Source organism: Macrotis lagotis, chromosome X (assembly GCF_037893015.1).
Source record: "Macrotis lagotis isolate mMagLag1 chromosome X, bilby.v1.9.chrom.fasta, whole genome shotgun sequence".
NCBI lineage: Eukaryota > Metazoa > Chordata > Mammalia > Peramelemorphia > Peramelidae > Macrotis > Macrotis lagotis.
In genome coordinates this window covers 204180714-204199556 of record NC_133666.1, presented here as the reverse complement: position 1 = coordinate 204199556, position 18843 = coordinate 204180714, and the positions used below count along the sequence as shown (strand labels likewise).

Below are 18843 nucleotides of genomic sequence, written 5' to 3'. Positions count from 1 at the left end.
TGGTTTCCTTGTGTTTAAACTGAGGACAATATATATAGCACCTATACTATAGGATTATTTTGACAGTCAGATGAAATAACATGTATAAAGCACATTGAAAATCTAAAACTCTCTATATATTCTAGCTATTATTTTATCATTATTTGTGCTGAATATTTATGAAGCAATGTGTCACAGTGGATAGAGAACTGATTTTGGAATGAGGAAGATCTAGGCTCAAATCCTGTAAAGATAATTAACTTTTGGGACCTAGGAAAAGACAATTTTTTTATGGTCTGAGCAACTTACTAGTAAAGATTATAAGTTTATAAAGGAGGAGTTTCTTTTACCGAGAAAATCACATTTAGTCAAAAAAAAAACTGTAATTTACACAAAGAACAGTTAAATGTAATTTAAAAGACAGGTTGAAAAAATAAGTATACCAAATATCAAATATTTTAAAAAATTTTAGCAATTAGTACCATCTGAAATGAAAAAAATATTTATAGTTTCTTGAATAAAATCCGGTCTATGATATGCTATATACTATACTATGATAATATGCTATATAATAAATAGTATATAGAGATGTTAAATATATTGGGTTGAGTGCTAAGTTGAACCAAAGGAAAAAAGGAGTGAAATTAGGAAGACCTGGGTTCTAGGGCCAGCTCTGACACTGACTATATGATTCTGAAAAAAAAAATTACTTAACCTCTAATATTCTAGGAAACTAAGACAGTAAGATGTAAAAATGTTAATCGACTGGTTCTTGAAGAGTACCAATGATATCAGTACAGTGATGTCTTGACTTGAAAGTGAATTACGTTTAGTGAGATGGAACTATGCAAAGTCATTAGCCTCCCTCTTTCCCCTAGAGTCATCTGAGTCTAGGGACAAGGCATATCTGAGGATGACTAGAGATGACTCTAGATGCAGTGGGAAATCTTGACCTTTTTAAACTAAGATGTTTCCTAGACACCATTCATTCAGTAAGTTCAGTAAGTTAAGACTAGTCAAGAATTGAGGCCAAAGATAGTCTAGTTTGCCTATTCAAAAAGAATCAATCTGGGAGGATGACCTTCAGGATTTCTGCCCAGAACAGAAATTTTTATTTACACTTAGTCATCAAAATTTAAACAATGAGCAGATGAGACTTGGGCTGAGGATGTGATTAGAGTATAGAGAAAAGACACAGTAAACATAGTACTGAATTCTCTAGTTTCCTGGTCTTATTCTCTGCATCTATAAAATGAAAGGGTTAGAATGATTTATAATTCCTTTTTTTCCCTTCCTCTCATACTGGCTTTATTTTGTCATTCTTCCTTTCCTTTCTTTTATGAAAATATAGAATTACTATATACTTCAAAATATTTTAAAAACATTTAAATAAACCTTTGTTCTCTGGCCTTGGGATTTTCCACTCTCTCTCTTTCTCATTAAAATTTTTTTTTTTTTTGCTTTTAGGTAGCTCTCTATAGAAGAAATATGCTTGACATTATTAAAGAGCAAAGCCCTTTTACCAAGGTTGAGATAGCATACTTGGAATCTTTAGCAAATTTGGGACAAAAAAGAGGACATACCATTTTTTAAACTTCCAACACCTAAAGACTGGGCAGAAAGAAGTGTCAAACGAAATCCATCATCTTGGATATAAGCCATTGTTGACATTGGGTAGATATTTGCTTGAAGAGGTAATTTACTCATTGTCAGTCTAGGCTGAATCTATAATACAAAATGTTATCTTTAGCTAATTCAGCTGATATTCACATACTTATCTGGTGGAAATCTGAATGTCTTTGTATCAACAGTGATGAAAAGAAGATATATATATATATATATATATATATGTATGTATTGAAATTTCTCTCTGACCATAATCAACATTTCTGTTTCACAGAGAAACACAGCACAACTTTATTTCTGGTTCAGAGCTTTTTTGTTTTTTAAAACAAACATTTAAACATTTTTAAAAATGAAATGTTCTTTAGAGGAATGGGAGGGAAGAAGACAAAGAGCTGTTGGCATAACATTTCTGAGAAAGATAAATTTTATGAGAGTATTAGAATATTCTTAGTTTTTAAAAATAGTAAGGGAAAAAAGGAAAAGGGTATTCAATAAAGTCTTAACATTGATAAAACAAATTACAATAGAATTGAAAATTTTTTCTGATCCAAATCTGGAATATTATACTTATAATGAACACTAAACAGAATAGCTGTATATCCAAGTTTAAAAGATTATAATAAGTTTTTTTAAAAAATCATTATTTCCTGAGTTGGTTTCCTATAAATATATATAAAATGTGATAGGTATGTTAAAACAATTGGTATTTTTATGACTATTTAGTGATTTTCAAAAACAGATATTTTACATAACAACTGTAGTGACTTAGAATCAAAAGAATATTTGTACCTAAATAACTCTTCTAACACATGCTCTTTCTTATTTCAAGGCATGATAGTTCAATATGCTATTTTTGCTTCTGGCTAGATAGTTTTTTAATTTTTATAATGCAAAGAAACTGAACCCATGACATTATTCCTAAAAAGATGAAATAGAAAACACAATTATAACTAAGGTGACTAAACCTTTAAGTCAGAAAAATGTTGAAATTCTAAGGGACTTTAGGGGTCATTCTATCCAAACTATCATTGTACAATCAATGTTATTAAGGACCAAAGCAGGGAGTAATTCTTAGAGATCACAAAGTTAGTAAGTAGTTAAGCCAGGACTAGAATCAGGGAAAAAGATTCTCATTCCAATGTTGTTTTAATTGCACCATATATTTTCCATCTTAAAGTCAGAGATCCTAGCTTTAAGCATAGGCTCTATTTCTACCTATTTAACCCTAGGCAAGTCATATAACTTCTCTGTGACTCATTTTTATCATCCATAAAATGAATTTTGAATTAGAAGATGTTTAATATTCAAACTAAATTTTAAATAAATTGTGAACAGAATATTGATCCTCCGAATACCAAATTCAAATCACTTTCTTCAATATTGCCAAATAAATTCAATAAACATTTATTAAGTACTTTCTATATAGTCACTATGGTAGGTGCCAGGAATACAAAGACAAAACCAATACAAAATAGTACCTGCCCTCTTCTAGGTTATAATGTCCTGAGATAGAGCATGCACTCATCCTAAGAGATAATATGGTATTCAGCTCCCTTTTATCCTTTGTTCTATCTTTTTAAAAATGTAATTTTATGGAATTTGTTTAATAAGAAAAGCTCTGACTAATCACAATAGCCCAGGGTCCCAATTTAGGAAGAATTCTAAGTTAGGGATGAAAGTTAATGCTGTATCTTAATTAAATTTTGTGTTATGGCCTTAAAGTGGTTATTCTCTACTCTAAGCACAAACTAAGTATACAATATAAGCCTTATTGATCCTAGATTTTATTATATATGAAGCAATCATCTATTTCTCTGCACTCTTCTCTCTCTCATTGCTCCTACACAGCTATTTATTAAGTCTTGGTGGCAGTAAGGAGGACATCTCATCCATTACTACTGTTGTTCAGCTAACATTCTTCTTCCTTTCAGTCAGTTTCTCTCAGACTTAACTTGAATCTTTTTCAAAACTTTCAAGCACAACTCAAATCTGTTTTCTTATTCAAAAAGTACGAAAATACAAATTGCATTTGAGAATGGGAGAGAATGTTTGTCTCTTTAAACCAGGAATGGGGAACTTTTTTTTTTTTTTGCTAAGGAACAAAACTTAAAAATAAGCTTGCTCTATTTGGTCAAATGTTTAAATAATTCTTCTCTAAAAAGCTCCTAGATTTGTTGAATTTCAAGTCCTGCCTGCAGTTGCCTTGGCAGTGCCATACAGAAGATAAGGCTTGTGGGTCAGCCAATGTTTCCTAACCCTGCTTCTAAACTAAAAGCCTGTTCTCAAACCCTGGATTTTGGCTTTGACATTCCAGGATTCATTTATGGTTTGATTATTCTTGGACTTTTGATTGACCATAGTTTTCAGAAAGTTGGATGATTCTTAAGATTTTTCTCCCTGATCTATTTTCTAGGAAAGCTATTTTTGATAGTAGATGCCTTATATTTTCTTTTATCTTTTTCAATCATTTGAATATTTTCTGGCATTTTTAATCTCATCTAGTCATTGAGTTGTTTGCTTCATTCTGTTTTCCTGGGAGCCCACTATTTAGCTGAAATTTTCCAGCTTCTGTTCTAAACTATTGTAGTCTCATTTTTTTTCTTTTTTCAACTCACTAATTTTTGTCATTTGCTTCATTTTTCTCAACAATTTTTGCAGTCAAATTAGTTCTTTCTATAAGATTCTGTTGACAGTTGTTACAATTTTTAAAAATTTTTACATTTTAGATTTCTTTTACCCCACATGATCATTGTTTGCTAACTTTTTCTGTCATTCACATTTTCAGTCTCCAATTTTGTGCTATGGCTATTCCCCTCCAACAGTCTTAAGTGGGTTAGGTTTGGTCTTGACCTCTTTGTAGTCTGGATATAACTAGTACACCTTGGAAGGGGAGCTGATAATGAATTCTAATCTTCTTCAATTCCTGAATTTCATTTAAATTTTTTGCTGGTTCCCTGGGTGTTTCTTTCAGAAAGGGCTTGGGGGATCCTGGAGGTCACACTGGTCTCCAGTTCCTGATGTAAACCCCATATCTAGCACTCAGGTGCTAAGTTGGTTCTATCTCCTAATGAGCCTCCTTCTGTTCTAAAGACTCCATGCCTGGGCCCCTGCCTCTGTGTTCCATGACCTCTGAGGTCAATTCTCACCCTGATTCTCTACTAAGAGGTTAGGGCCAGGATCAGAGGGCAGGCCCCTGATCATTGGAAATGATGCTGGTTTATGACATTATCAAGCTGGAAGTCCACTTGCAGAATTGTCATTGGTTCCCCTATTTTCTCCAACTCTGGTTTCTGGCAAGGTTATTGCAGTGAGCATTGTTTTTCCTGTTATGATCCTCCTTCCCCACCTCTACCCTTTCTGCCTAAGATATCTGACTTGGTATCAGCTTCCCTATTTTGTACCTCTCTACCAATGTATCAGAAGGATTAGCTTGCTTATGAATCTTTTCAAATATCTTTCTCTAATTTTTCAAGGACCTTTTCAGTTTCTTGTTGAGATTTCCATGGGAGAACTGAGCTTCTCCACAATATTTCTTGCTACCGTCTTAAATGGAGTGTCAAATCAAATAATTCAGCAGGATCTTATGTTCTCAAACCTGTTTCAAGGTTTTAACTTATTCTTTTTTGTTTGTTTTGAAGGGTTTAGATTTGTGATTCATTGTTGTGGATGGAAATTCTCTACTGAATTGAACTATCTCTAACATAGCCTTAGATGCCAGAGACACTAAGAGGTGGTAAGACTTAACTACCCCCAAATAATTATCATGAGATGGATTTGCTTTTGACATCTCTCTAACTACAAGGCAACTTGCCCTCTATCCACTTTACTTTGCTGCCCATCTGAAAGTCATTAGGTATAGTACTTATACCAAACATATGAATATTTGGTATGAGGCAGAAAATTATTGAAAGGTTCACATTCTTTACACATTTTTGAATTAAAGATAACTTTATTCCATGAATATAACATACTTAAAAAGGTTTTTATAAGACTGGAAAATAGAGACATTGGTTGATAATGAGAGAGGGTAGGTAGTTTGAGAACTTCCTAGCATAGGTTAGAGAATAAATTAACAAGGACTACAAGGATTTATGTTGTAGTGAGGGCCTAGATGAAACTAGATTACAAATTTGGAGTGAAACAAGTTACCACGGTTGCACAACTTTCTGCAGATCCATTCACAGCATATGAGTAGGAGCAAAAAAGGGCAGATGGTGAGAGTAATTTACAGCTGAGGATTGGCAAGGCATAAGCAGTACCATAGAGTAAAGAGACAAGGAATTAAAAGATTACACTGAAAAGTCAAATTGGCTAGCGAAAGGGTGATAAGGGAAGGATGGAGGAAGGAGACAAGGAGGGGGAAGGGGGAGAAGGAAAAGAAGAAAGGGGGAGGGAGAGAGGGAGTAACCTGAGGTACAAAGAAATTAATAGTTCATAATAAGGGTAAAAAGAAAAAGTTTATAAGGAGGAGGACTGGAATAGATGAAGTGATAGGAGGTTTTGATGAGAAAAAAGAAATTTCTTATTTCTTGATCAGCAATGATTTTAGGAGATAACAAAAACAAATCCTTGAGTGAAAGTGAGTTAAAGTGAAGAATAGGTTGAAAAACTAAGATATATATGGGTGTTTGATACTGCTCTTTGTAGTCATATAGGAAAAAAGTTATTAGATTTAGGATCAGAGAGCTTAGGCTTTAATTTCAGCTTTGCTAACTTATTACCTTTATGACACTGGAAAAAAGACAATCAACTATTTATAAAACATTTCCTATGTGTCAAGAATCATACAAAGTACAAGAGATACAAGTAAGGACAAAGAATGAAATAATATCTACTCACAAGGAGCATACATTCTAAAGGGAATAACAAGAAGTACATGTAAAAACATAGATAGCATAAATATAAAATTAGTAAGTAAAATATAAACAAACCAGCTAAATACAAAGAAGTTTGGGAAGGAAAATACTTGTAGTCAGGGGACCAGCAAAAGTCTCACACCCAAGACTATGTATGAGTTATGTCATTAAAAAAAGGTAAGGGAGTCTATAAAGCAATGTGAGGGGAGAAGAACAGTCCAGGTATAAGGGACAACCAGAACAAAGACATAGAGATTGAAGAAGTGCTAGATATCAGTAAAGCCAGTTTAGCCTTACCAAAATATAAAAAGTGAGTTATGCTCAATGAGTCTGAGTCTAAAGAGAACGAGTCAGGTTGCATAGGGTTTAAATGGATAAATACAATAATTCTCTTCCTATGCCTTCTTTTTCCTGATCTTCACTTCCTACTCTAGAACAGTAACCAAAAACAATGATATTATTACTGAAAAGGATAAGAGGATCTTCAGTTTTATGGCTTCTCATTCAAATTTAGTTCCATTTTTGCATTTGAATATGGCATAATATTTAGCTGTTTAGAAGTTGCTTAACAAATACATTCATTCAATCAACTTCTATTCTTGAAATATCCAGTAACCAAATAATGTACAAAATGTATACAAATGATAAAAAGAAATTTCAGTATAAATGCACATAATCCCTTCAACTATTTAGCAATTTGGGGAATATCATATAGCAGTTTTATTTTTTATGTTAAAAAAGCACCTCTTTATCAAAAATTCAGTTTATACCCATGAGATTACCTAAGATGACAGAAAAAGGAAAAAGTTGGAGAAGTGGGGTAAAACAGGTATGCTAATATACACTGCTGGTAGGTCTATGAACTAATCCAACCATGGTAGAAGACAATTTGGAATTATACCCCAAAAATTATAAAATGTATACATACCTTTTGATACAGCAATGCTACTGCAAGGGCTTCACTTCAAAGAGATAAAAGAAAAAGGAAAAGGACCTATATGTAAAAAATATTCATAGCAGTTCTTTTTGTGGTAGCCAAGAATTGGAAACTGAGGGATGCCTATTAACTGGGGAATAAGCAAATTATGGTATTTCAATGTGATGGAATACTACTGTGCTGTAGAAAAAGATAAGGGGATCAGTTGAGAAAAACGTGAGAAGTCTTATATGAACTAAGAGAAAGTAAAATGAGTAAATCAGAAAAACAAATTACACAGTAATAGCAATATTAGAAACTTAATCAACTGTGAAGACTTAGTAATTCTGAAAATACAATGATTTCCCCCAAATTTCAAAGGATTCATAATAAAAATGCTATCCAATTTCAAATAGAGAATTGATAGGCTCTGAGTGAAAACTGAAGACTATTTTTTCTCTATTTCTTTCATCTTTCTCCATCTTTTTAAGGAATATGTGGTACATGACATCTTATGCATGACCAAGTACTATATTTCTTGCCTTCTCAATGGGAATGGAGGGAGTAGAGAAAGGGAAAAGATTTAGAATGGAAAATAAAATCAAATTTTGTACAGATTTTTAAAAAATAAATTTTAAAAAGTTTAAAATAAAAGCTTACATTTGTTATTTCTTCAGTTGATATCAAATTAACTTGAACTATTACTAAGTAAAAATTATTAGTTTGTGCATTATACTTATGCTTTAAAGAGAATAATTACCTGATATCCATTCAAGTCAGTATAAAATCTTTTTTGACTGTTTAGGTCAGAAGAAATTCTCATTGCAATTTCACGGTTATATTCTCCTCTGATGTCCAAAATATTGGCAATTTCCACCGACTGACCTTCTATTCCTGAATTTGAAACAATATTATAGCATGTCAAAAAGTTCGTTTACATGTTTTTAAAATACAATACTGAATACCCTTCCAACTAGTTCAGAACAATTTTTAAGCAGTATTCTTAACATGAAAATATTATTATACAATAACATACGATTTCAATTCTTTACTATTAGAAGAAATTTCAATTCCACAGCATGAGACCCAGTAGAATATATGAATGTCTTTCTTTCAAAGAATGATATACACACATATATACACATAAATGTGCATATGTTTATATGTATAATGTATGATACACGCACACACACACACATATATGACTTGCAGTTTGGACAAGAATTCACATTAATATAAATTAATTTATTGCTATAACAATGTTTGAATATGAAAATCTGCTTAACATGAGGCCTTGACTATATAGGTTACTGGAAATTATATGGGTTAGCTATGCAGTACTCATTCCATGCAAAGCTATTCCAAATGTGTTGTCATTTTAAGGGGGATTTTATATTTTTCACTTCTTAAACACTAGGTTAAAAATGAGCACATATTAGAACAGGACAGTATTAAAGGGTCAGGAAACCTAAGTATTCCTCCCAAGGTGGAAAAGTTGTGATCATAAAGTATAGGGTAATACATCTTATACAGAAGAAAAGAAGGGAAGGGTTTGAGAAGTTTTGGTATATTGTCCTGACTCCACTAATTTCAGGTAGGGATAGAATTAAAAATAACCAAGCATAGCTTCTGTACTCCTTCCTGGTCCCCACTCCCCAATATTCCAAAAATAGGAACCCTTGTTCACTTTTCCATCATTTCTTTTCTCTTTATTTCACTAGAAATGATGACCATAAGCAAAAACCAAAGCTGAAAATGTTTAAGAAAGAGAGCTTATGCTAAATATGAACTTAAATTGCAACTCTGTACCTGGGAGAACTAATGAGGTGATAAGCATTTGCAAGCTATGTGTTGTATATATAAACTCAACTCATCTAAGACAATTCACAAAGTATAGTATTTTAGGCTGTTTCTCAGATGTACTGCAGTATGGATCTTGGTCTTTTTCTCTTTCTAGTACCTATTATGCCAACTCTACAAATCCAGAATGTCAATAGGAAACTAGGATTTCTAACTTTAAGCCACCAATACACTCCTGAAGTGGAAATCATGTGTGATCCCTATGTGAAATTAAAATTACTTTGGAATACTTTTTGTTGTTGCACTACTGCTAAGCACAACACCTGGTGCTTAAAAAATGCTTACTGAGTGTATGGGGCAGAAGACTGAGAACACAGGGAAGAATAAGGGATTTCAGAGAACTTTGTAGAAAGATGCTTATCTCTTTTTTATTTTGGCAAGAAAATTTTATTGCTGGCACTTAGTTTCAAGGTTGGGGGTAAGTCAAGAATCTTGTTGAGCCCTGGTTATGCTGACTAGAAGTTGCTGAGTCTACTAACTAGAGAGTGGTCCCATGTAGTGGGGGCTGCTAGCAGGTTAAGTCACAGGTTTGTAAAGTTAACTTTTTCTAAGATTAACTTTGTGGCCTGCCAAATGAGTTCAATCTAGATACCAACATTTCTCTTCATACTTTCAGGAATGCATTCATCTCCTCATTTCTGGTTCTTGGAATCCTTTCACCTTTCAAGGTATAACTCAAACTCCACTTTCTACATAAGGTCTTTCCTGATGTCCCCACATATTTCTTTTCTCTTTGTACTTTGTGTTTTATTTGAATATTTTTAATATATTTTATATTTATCTGGGTATGTATTTCCCCTGTAAGCTCCATAAGAGTAGGCAATATTTTATTTTTGTTGTCAGTGCCTAATGCAGAGACTGGCAGAGAGCAGACAATTAATAAATGCTTGATTAGTGAACTGAATTATTAACAGGCTACACCTCTAATTCCAACTAGCCAACTCACAAGTAAGTTATTTTTCAACAAAGGTATACAACTTAATGACATTAATTGGCTAAAAAGATCTATTATCAGAATCAGGAAAATATTTAAATCACACTGCTGACTTATTGTTATATTGGTTACAAAAAGTAACCAATGAGGTCACCAAAGATGTGAATAGAAAGGACATCTATTTCTATTCCAAAGCACAAAAAACCCCTTCTCTTTCATTTTATTTTCATTTTCTAAAAGAAAACTTAAAATCAACATAAAAAACAGTATTTTGATTTCTGTAAATGAATCAATTGCATAAAAATATTTTTTCTCAGCAATGTGATACTTTAAAGAAATTGGGAAAAACTAACAGTCAGACCCAATAATCGAATGAAATTCAATAGCTTTTCATATTGCTAAGAAATTGAGAGGAAGCAGTATAGTGGAAAGCATGCTAGACTAGAAGTCACCAAAGATCTGGGTTGAAATTCCACACTGCTGGACTTTGTGAACTTCTACAAGTCACTTCTTTGAGCTTCAATTTCCTTTTATGAATGAGATGCAAAACTCATTTGTAAAGTTCTCAAACTCAGGAAGAGAAAAATTACTACCCTATTTGCCTTTTCTCTTTGGATTCTCTTAATCAACAAAATTAATATCATGAAATAGAAATCTAAGGGAATTGAAATAATTCTGAAACTCCTTCCTGAAGTAAAACCCTAGAGGATAAAACTGAATGCTATGGGCTCTGATGCAACAGTATATTATCAACTGCAAACAAGTCCATTCAAAGGACTTCCCTCCCTATCTCTAGGGGAATCCCTCTTAGTGGCAAAAATGTTTCATGAACATGTTCTCCCTCTTTAATTTCTTTACCTGATGTTTGTGATCTATTAATTGTTGAATCAGGCTTTTCATACTGCTATAGCTCTCACAGAAACATAGTTGGCTTTCAGAAATGGTGGGGAGACACATTGTGTTAGAAGAAGTTTCCTTGTTAGGTTTTGTTTTGTTTTGTTTTTTTTGCTTTATGGCACCAAATTTTTTTTTTTGTAATCATCAAATGATGTAAATAGGGGCTGGGCCTATAATTTTTATTACAGGGAACTACTTGGTAAGGAAAATTTACTAATGCAGGTTAGAAACCTTCTCTGAAAACTTAGAATCTTATTTGTTTTAAATTATATGAACAAGACTCTTGTATTCCCTACATCTTTCAGCCAATTGCCTGATGGTGAAGTCAAGGTCTACTGCAAATTATCACTTTTAAATATTGAGTATTTGTTGTTAAAGATTACACCATGTAACATACATGTCTGAGGAAAAGAAAATTAAATGGCAAACATGGCTGAAATAAGTTTATATATATATATAGATATATATATATATATCTATCTATATATATACATATATATATATATTTTAAAAAAAGCACCTTATAAAAGAAAATGTTTAACAAGATTGTGTATGTATACCCCTACAGATTGTTTGTCTTGGGAGGGGGAAGAATGGGAGAGAAAGAGAAAATTTTACAAAAATGAACACTGAAATAAATGCTGGTTTACCATGAAAAAATACAAAATAAAGAAAGAAAAAAATTATATTTTTAAAAAGGAACACATGGCAGCTTCATTTTTGGAGATAATATAAAATTAACTTAAATACTCTAATGCAGATCTTGTATTTTCCACTTGTTTACTTTGGTAAGATAATTGTGTACTGGAATTTTATTATTCTTCTTTATAGAATCTGAGTTAGCATTCACATGTAAAATAACAAACTAAAAAAGAAAATTAAAGCCACCAAACATCAAAGGGCTTTGATTTTCACTTTAGCAAATAATCCAGGCAGATTTCTAGGCACTGGCCAAATAATGTAAAGACAGAATTCCTTGGAAAGATTCACATCTATATTAATATGCCATCCTGTAAATTCATGTAGTTTTAATTGATTCTTATTTTTATCTTTAAAACCAGTCTCTCCATTTTTTTCCTACAAAGAAAACTTTCTAGATGAGAGGTAGGATAGTAACTGGAACAGAATTGGTGTGGTTCTGTGGCTGTGAGCAAGTTATTTAACCTTTCAGTGCCCCAGGAATTCTCCAAGACTATAAAATGCAGAGAAATGATCTGCATTGGGAGAAAAAATTTCTTATGAGAAATTTCCTACCAAAAAAATTTTGCCAAAGAAGTCACAAGTCCAATAAAAACAAAACCAACCCCCCCCCCCAAAAAAAAAACCCAGAATAGGTACCTGGGCCTAAATGGCTCTACAGTCAACAGGCAATAGTCATACTTATCACAATCTCTATTAGTCACCTTGAGTAGACTGGGAAAGGTTCCAACATGGTAATTCTACTTCCCTTGTGAGAAAAGTACAATCTACTAATCTAGTTAGGATTCAGAGCAGTAACTCTGGAAATTTCCTGCCATTTAGATTAGTTTGTCTTTTTTTCTTCACTTGTAAAGGCAAAGAAACCAAGCTTAAAAGTTCAAATCATTGAGGAGCTTCCCATTGGCCTAAGGCAACCGTATTAAGGGGGCATGTGTATTAATTGCTCTAAAGGTTTTCTAGGTGAGTCACCACATCTTTCTCATCAATCAAATGTGTTGCAAATGCAAAGGTGAGCTTTGTCAAACTGAATCAACATTATCTTTGCTGAATAACCTGTCTATCTATTGAACTTTTTGCCATCCCTCAAGAAATTATTGCTTTTTTAAACTTTAAACCCAAATCTGGAAGAAGTACAGATAATACCTTGCTACACATCAATTACCATCCTGATGTCCCTGAAAAGAAGCAGCATCCCTAATATGGCAGAGGGTCAACTATTCTTCTGTAAAAAGGGAAAGCTAAGACAACATCTTTCAGGGAATTACCAAACTTCCACTAATGTAGATACAGTGTGGAGGACCACAGCATCTCTTTCACACACATTTCTCTCCTCACATTTTTATCTGGATATAAAAGAACATCCTTTAATGAATCTCATTTGGAACATATCATATGTATGAGTTTTCTTCTTTAAAATTCCTAAATGGATGACATTACCACATAATCACTTACTAGGAGAGGCCTTTGCTACCAAATGAACAAGTTTAAACCAGTAGGAGAAAATGATCAAGTCATCTCATTTTAAAACTCCTGAACCTGAGAGTCCTTAGTCAAATTGCTCTAAGTATCATGAAAATAAGCATATCTTGAGAATCTAAGCCTCTCATTAGGTTCTTACTATATTTCCTTTTTTGCTGGATTTGTGATTTCATTAGTGTAGAAAACTTCGAAATGTAAATATTCCTTCCAATCCAGATTAACAACTCTTCTTAAATTTATATTAAAAGCATCTAGAATGGTGATGTCAAGTCTCTTACTCAGTCACAGAATCAGTATATTGTGAGAAATAAGAGTCAGATCTTTCTGATTAAAGCTGGCTCCCTACTGTTTCATGATGCCTACTTCCTTACTAGACGTTATCTCAAATTGGTATTTACATTTTCTAAGCTCCTGGAAGAACTTTTCCCTTTCAATATTTATTTTACTACAGTATAGCATAGCAGCTGGAGATTAGTCAGCACTTAAGAAATGCTTGTTACAACAAGTCTTTGAAAACTATCATATACCTTACTGCATTCCTACTTCTAAGTATATCTAATATGGAAACTTCTCAATGAATAATGATGATTATTCTTACATGAATAATTAATAATGCAACAGTTCTGAAGTGAAGAGGAAATAATTCAATAGTTCTGATGATAAGTGAAGGCAATAACATAACAGCTCTGATCAAAAGTGATGAAGCCTTGAAGTAAGATGTTTGCCCTGTGCCTAGAGAGAAGGGTACAGATGGAAGAAATGTACATATTTAACAGAAGAGAATTAGTCACCAACTGGAAAAAAGAAAGTGAGGGATAGCAAAGAAGAAAGTGTAACTCCAAAATGCAGCAACTAGAAGATGGTATACTCAAATAAAGTTTAGAGGAGAAGGATGACAGAAATGTTAATCTGACAGTTGGCATTTTGTGAATGGAGCTGAGGAAAACAATTAGGCCTGGACATATACATTTGGGAGTAATTTTTGTGGAATAATTGAACCCATAAGATCTGATGAGATCACTAAAGGAAAGTGCACTGGGGAGGGAAGAGAAAAGGGTCCAACATAGAGTTTTTGATAGACACTCACAATTAGGGGGCAGGAGATGGACAACAGTCCAGCAAAGGAATTGAAAAGGAATGATTAGGTACAAGAAAATAGGAGCAGGTCATAGAAGTCAAAACAAAGAGACAAAAAGACTCTCCAGGAAGTGAGAGGTGATTAACTATCAAAACCTCAGATAGAACAGTTATGGTGAAAAGGGTTGCACTGGAGCCATATTATAGAAGGGTTAAGACATGAATGGATGGTAAGGATGCAAAGGCAGTAAAAACAGATGTCTTTTTAGGAATTTGACAGTGAAAGGAAAAAGAGAAGGAGAATAACTTGAGAGAATGATAGAATCATGCTATATAGATATCAAAGGCAAAAGAAAGGAAGAGAATGAAATTAGGTGACAGGAGAGGGAAGAATACAGAAAATGAGAGAGGGGGAAAGATCAAGAGAAGCAATGGCACAAGTAAATGATGAGTGAAGGTGGGATCAAAGCACAAGGTATGAGAATTACCTTGGAAAGAGTAAAAAAAAAAACCTTTATTTCTCAAAGACTGAGGCATAATACAGAATGATTTTTAGTGATGTGGAGTAGCAGATGTAAGGAAATACTTAATTCAGTAAATATTTTTATTAAAAACCTACTATGTACTGGGAATATAAAGATAAAAAATGAAACCATCCTTACGCCCCTTTAAATAATTACATAATATTGTAGGGATAACATGTACAAAGAACAGTAAAATAAGAAGTAAATAAATAATAAGAGAAAACTTAATTTGGTAGGGTTGGTGGTGCTCTTCAAAGACCTCTTAACAGCAGGGTAGCTAGCACTTGAGTTAACCTTGAAGGAGACTAGAACTTCCAATTGTGGGAAAAAAGTGATGAAAAGATGATTGGGAGGAAAAAAGGCATGAATGTGAGAGATGTCGTACAAACAGAATCCATGATTTTGAGAGGAGAGGGAAAGAGAAGAATCCAAAAATGAATGATGCTATGAATCTAATTAACCTAAAGAATGGTAGTCTCCTAAAAAGAAATTAATCTACAAATCTGGAAGAAAAATGGGTTTCAGAGGAAATATGAGTTCTATTTTGAACCACTTATTTTGAAAGCCTGATGGTATAGACAATAGGAAGTTGGCAAAGCAGGACTACAATTAAACCAAAGTAAAGTGAATAATTTTGATTACATGAAATTAAAAAAAGCTTCACACTAACAAAACTAATGCAGTCAAAATTAGAAGGTAAACAGGAAACTGTGGGAAAATATTTACAGCAAATTTCTGAAATGAAGGCCTCATTTCTCAGATATATAGGGAACTGAGACAAATTTGTAAAAATAAGAGTCACTCCCCAGTGGATAAATGATCAGAGAATGTGAACAGGAAGTTTTCAGAAGAAATCAAAGCTATCAAAGTCACTTGAAAACATGTTCTAAATCTCTACTGTTTAGAGAAATGAGAATTAAACAACTCTGAGATGGTACCTCACACTATCAGATTGTTTAACATGACAGAAAAAGAAAAGGACAAATACTGGAGGTAATGTGAAAAAATTGAGCTATTAATGCACTATTGATGGAACTGTGAATTAGTCTAACCATTCTGAATAACAATTTAGAACTATGCTGAAAGAGCTATAAAAATGTATATGCCCTTTGATTCAGTATAACATTACTAGGTCTGTATCCTAATGAAAGGAAAGAGAAAAGAACATACATACATACATATATATATATATATATACATACATGCACATGTGTGTGTATATATGGGGGAGGAAGGGGAGAGAGAGACAGAGAGAAGTAAAGATGCACATGTGTGTGTATATATGGGGGGAGGAAGGGGAGAGAGAGACAGAGAGAAGTAAAGATAACACCTTTTTGTGGTGGCTAAGAAATAAAAATTAAGGGAATGCTTCTCAATTGGGGAATGATTGAACAAATTGTGGTAATTTGTGAGGGAATTCTATTTTGCTATAAGAAAAATCTGGGAAGACTTCTATGACTTAATGTAAAATGAAATGAGAAAAATCAAATGAACATTGTACACAATAATAGTAATACTGAACAAGGGTGAACTGTGAATGACTTTAGTCATTCTAAGCAATACAATGATCCAAAATATTCCAAAGGATTTATGATGAAACATACCCCCCCCCAAAAAAAGAACTGATAGCATATGAATACAGATAAAGCACACTTTTAAAAACTTTCCTTTTGCAACATAGCTAATATGGCATTGCCTTCATCATGTTGTTTGTCTCCCCAGGGATAGGAAAGGAGAGAAAAAAGTGAGGGAGAAAATTTGGAACTCAAAAGTAAAAAATTAAATAAAAAGAAAAAATATTATAAAGATGATCAACTGAGAAAGACTTAGCTGTCCTGAAACAGGAAATAGGACCTATGATGAAAAATGTTATCCATCTCCAGAGAGAACAGATGATCTCTGAGTACAGACTGAAGCACACTTTTTTAACTTTCTTAATTTTTCTTGGGGTTTTTGTGTGGGTCTATTTTTTTTTGCAACATAATCAATAAAGAAATTTTTTTTTGTGTAACTTACTATGTTCAATAAATACCATATTGTTTGCCTTCTCAACAAGTGGGAGGAGGGGAGGGATGAAAGAAAAGAATTTGAACTCAAAATTTTTAAAAATGAATGTTAAAAAAACTTTTTACATGTAATCAAGAAATATTTAATGAAATGAAAATATATACCAAATAGTACAGATTATGACACTCTGATGTATTCTTATTCTTGCAATTTGTTCACATTCTTTTATAGATATACTTTAATTCAAAGTCTAATGCAATTATTCTATTTTATGCCAAGATCAAGGATGTTCATAACGAATTTGCAGATTTTCAAAGATTTTGTAGAAATGAAAAAAAAATAGGTATGAGCAAACATCAACACTTTCTTTTTTAATGACTTTGACTTTTCAGATTATTTGGTGCTGCCTCTTCCTCAGATATTTTGAATTGTCTTTAAAATGATGATTATCTCCATCTGCAAACATTGCCTCTGATTTCAGTTGTTCTAGCCCAGCTGTTTTTCCTTGCTTTATTCTATTTTATAACATTTCTACTCCTGTAACACAATGGCAACTGTGTTGTTCAAGTCCATATATATATATATATATATATGTTAAAGCTACTGAGGAATGCTAAAGGGATTCCATGAACTTGAGTTTTTGAGCTGCCAAATTTTTCAGGAACAATGAGCCCAGAGAATTGAGGCCTTGAATGTGTCAAGGACAGAACCCACTCTGCCATCGCCCTGAGCCAACATAATGTGTTGCTTATAAATCAAGATGGATTCCCTATGTGAGACAAGATGGTGCCAGTCAGTCTGCATTAGGCAGAGAAATTACTTGTGTAGTTGGGACACTTGTAGATAAGGAGACCATCCTTTCTTCATAGTCTAGTAGTTCCCAAGGGGAAAGAATGCATCTTTTGCCATCACCTTGCTCTTCCACTTCAGGAGGGATTTTTGTCATTTTCTACCTTTACTGTACCCTTTGCCCCTGCCATGTCATACTCACTTAAAGTGGAGATTTCTGGTGGCTCTTCTTCCCTTTGCCCTGCTGTTATAAAAATGCAAACTTCTGTATGGATTGTGAACTCTTTGGGTTCCACATACATGTTTATTTTTCTTTTTTTTAAATATAAATATATATTTAATTTTTTATTTAAGGCAATGGACTTAAGTGACTGGCCCAAGGCCACACAGCTAGTCAATTAAGTGTCTGAGGCCAAATTTGAACTCAGGTCCTCCTGACTCCGGGGCTGTTGCTCTATCCACTGGGCTACCTAGCTGCTCCAAATTATATTTCTCTGACAATTATTAAGTTCACTCTTTTTTATCTCTTTTTTTTGTTTGTCCCCCCGCCCCAGGCAAATGAGATTAAGTGACTTGCCCAAGTGACTTACACAGCTAGTTAATTTATTAAGTGTCTGAGGGTGGATTTGAATTCAGGTCCTTCTGAATCCAGAGCCAGTGTTCTGGCCACTGCCCTCACCCCACCAGTTCATTTTTCTTTCAGTGAACCTAGATTTCATTTAAATTTCAAGAAGTTCTAAATGCCTGTTGACAAGGCCCTATTGTTGCTGATCAAGAAAAAAATTCTATAGCTATTTAAATATAGCTTTACATTTTTGTTTACAGGTTGTTCTTCAATTTCATCCTTATATGCTTTGGGGATGATTTGGTTTTACTGGATATCTTGTTGAACTTTCTGTAAACTTATTTTTTCTTTGATTATTTCCAACTATTATGAAGTGATATTGTTCAATAATCTTAAACAGTGTGCTCTTTGATTGCTATACATTTCTGGTAAGATCAAGTGTCTTTTGCATATCTACTCTAATTTGTTCAGTTCATATTGGTGGATTTATACTGGTTAAATTTCTATAGGAAAAAATGATGATAATCAGTGTTATTCTTTTCCTACAACACTTTCACTTTCTTCTTTTTTATACATTAATATTTTGCCCTTAACAAGTCAGTCTGACAACATACAGAAATCAGATTTATAAATTA

The 18843-nt window shown here is 33.2% G+C and overlaps 1 protein-coding gene across 2 annotated transcripts in view; it reads right to left on the bottom strand.

Annotated features, from left to right (window-relative positions):
* MAN2A1 (mannosidase alpha class 2A member 1) overlaps positions 1 to 18843 on the bottom strand; it is a 181998-nt gene that overhangs the window by 20058 nt on the left and 143097 nt on the right. For both annotated transcript variants that reach the window (XM_074199950.1, XM_074199951.1), the window contains exons 17-18: positions 8138 to 8271; positions 1563 to 1704 (exon numbers count right to left, since the gene is read on the bottom strand). In XM_074199950.1, the coding sequence (XP_074056051.1) occupies positions 1563 to 1704; positions 8138 to 8271 (276 nt within the window). The remainder of the gene's footprint in view (positions 1 to 1562; positions 1705 to 8137; positions 8272 to 18843) is intronic.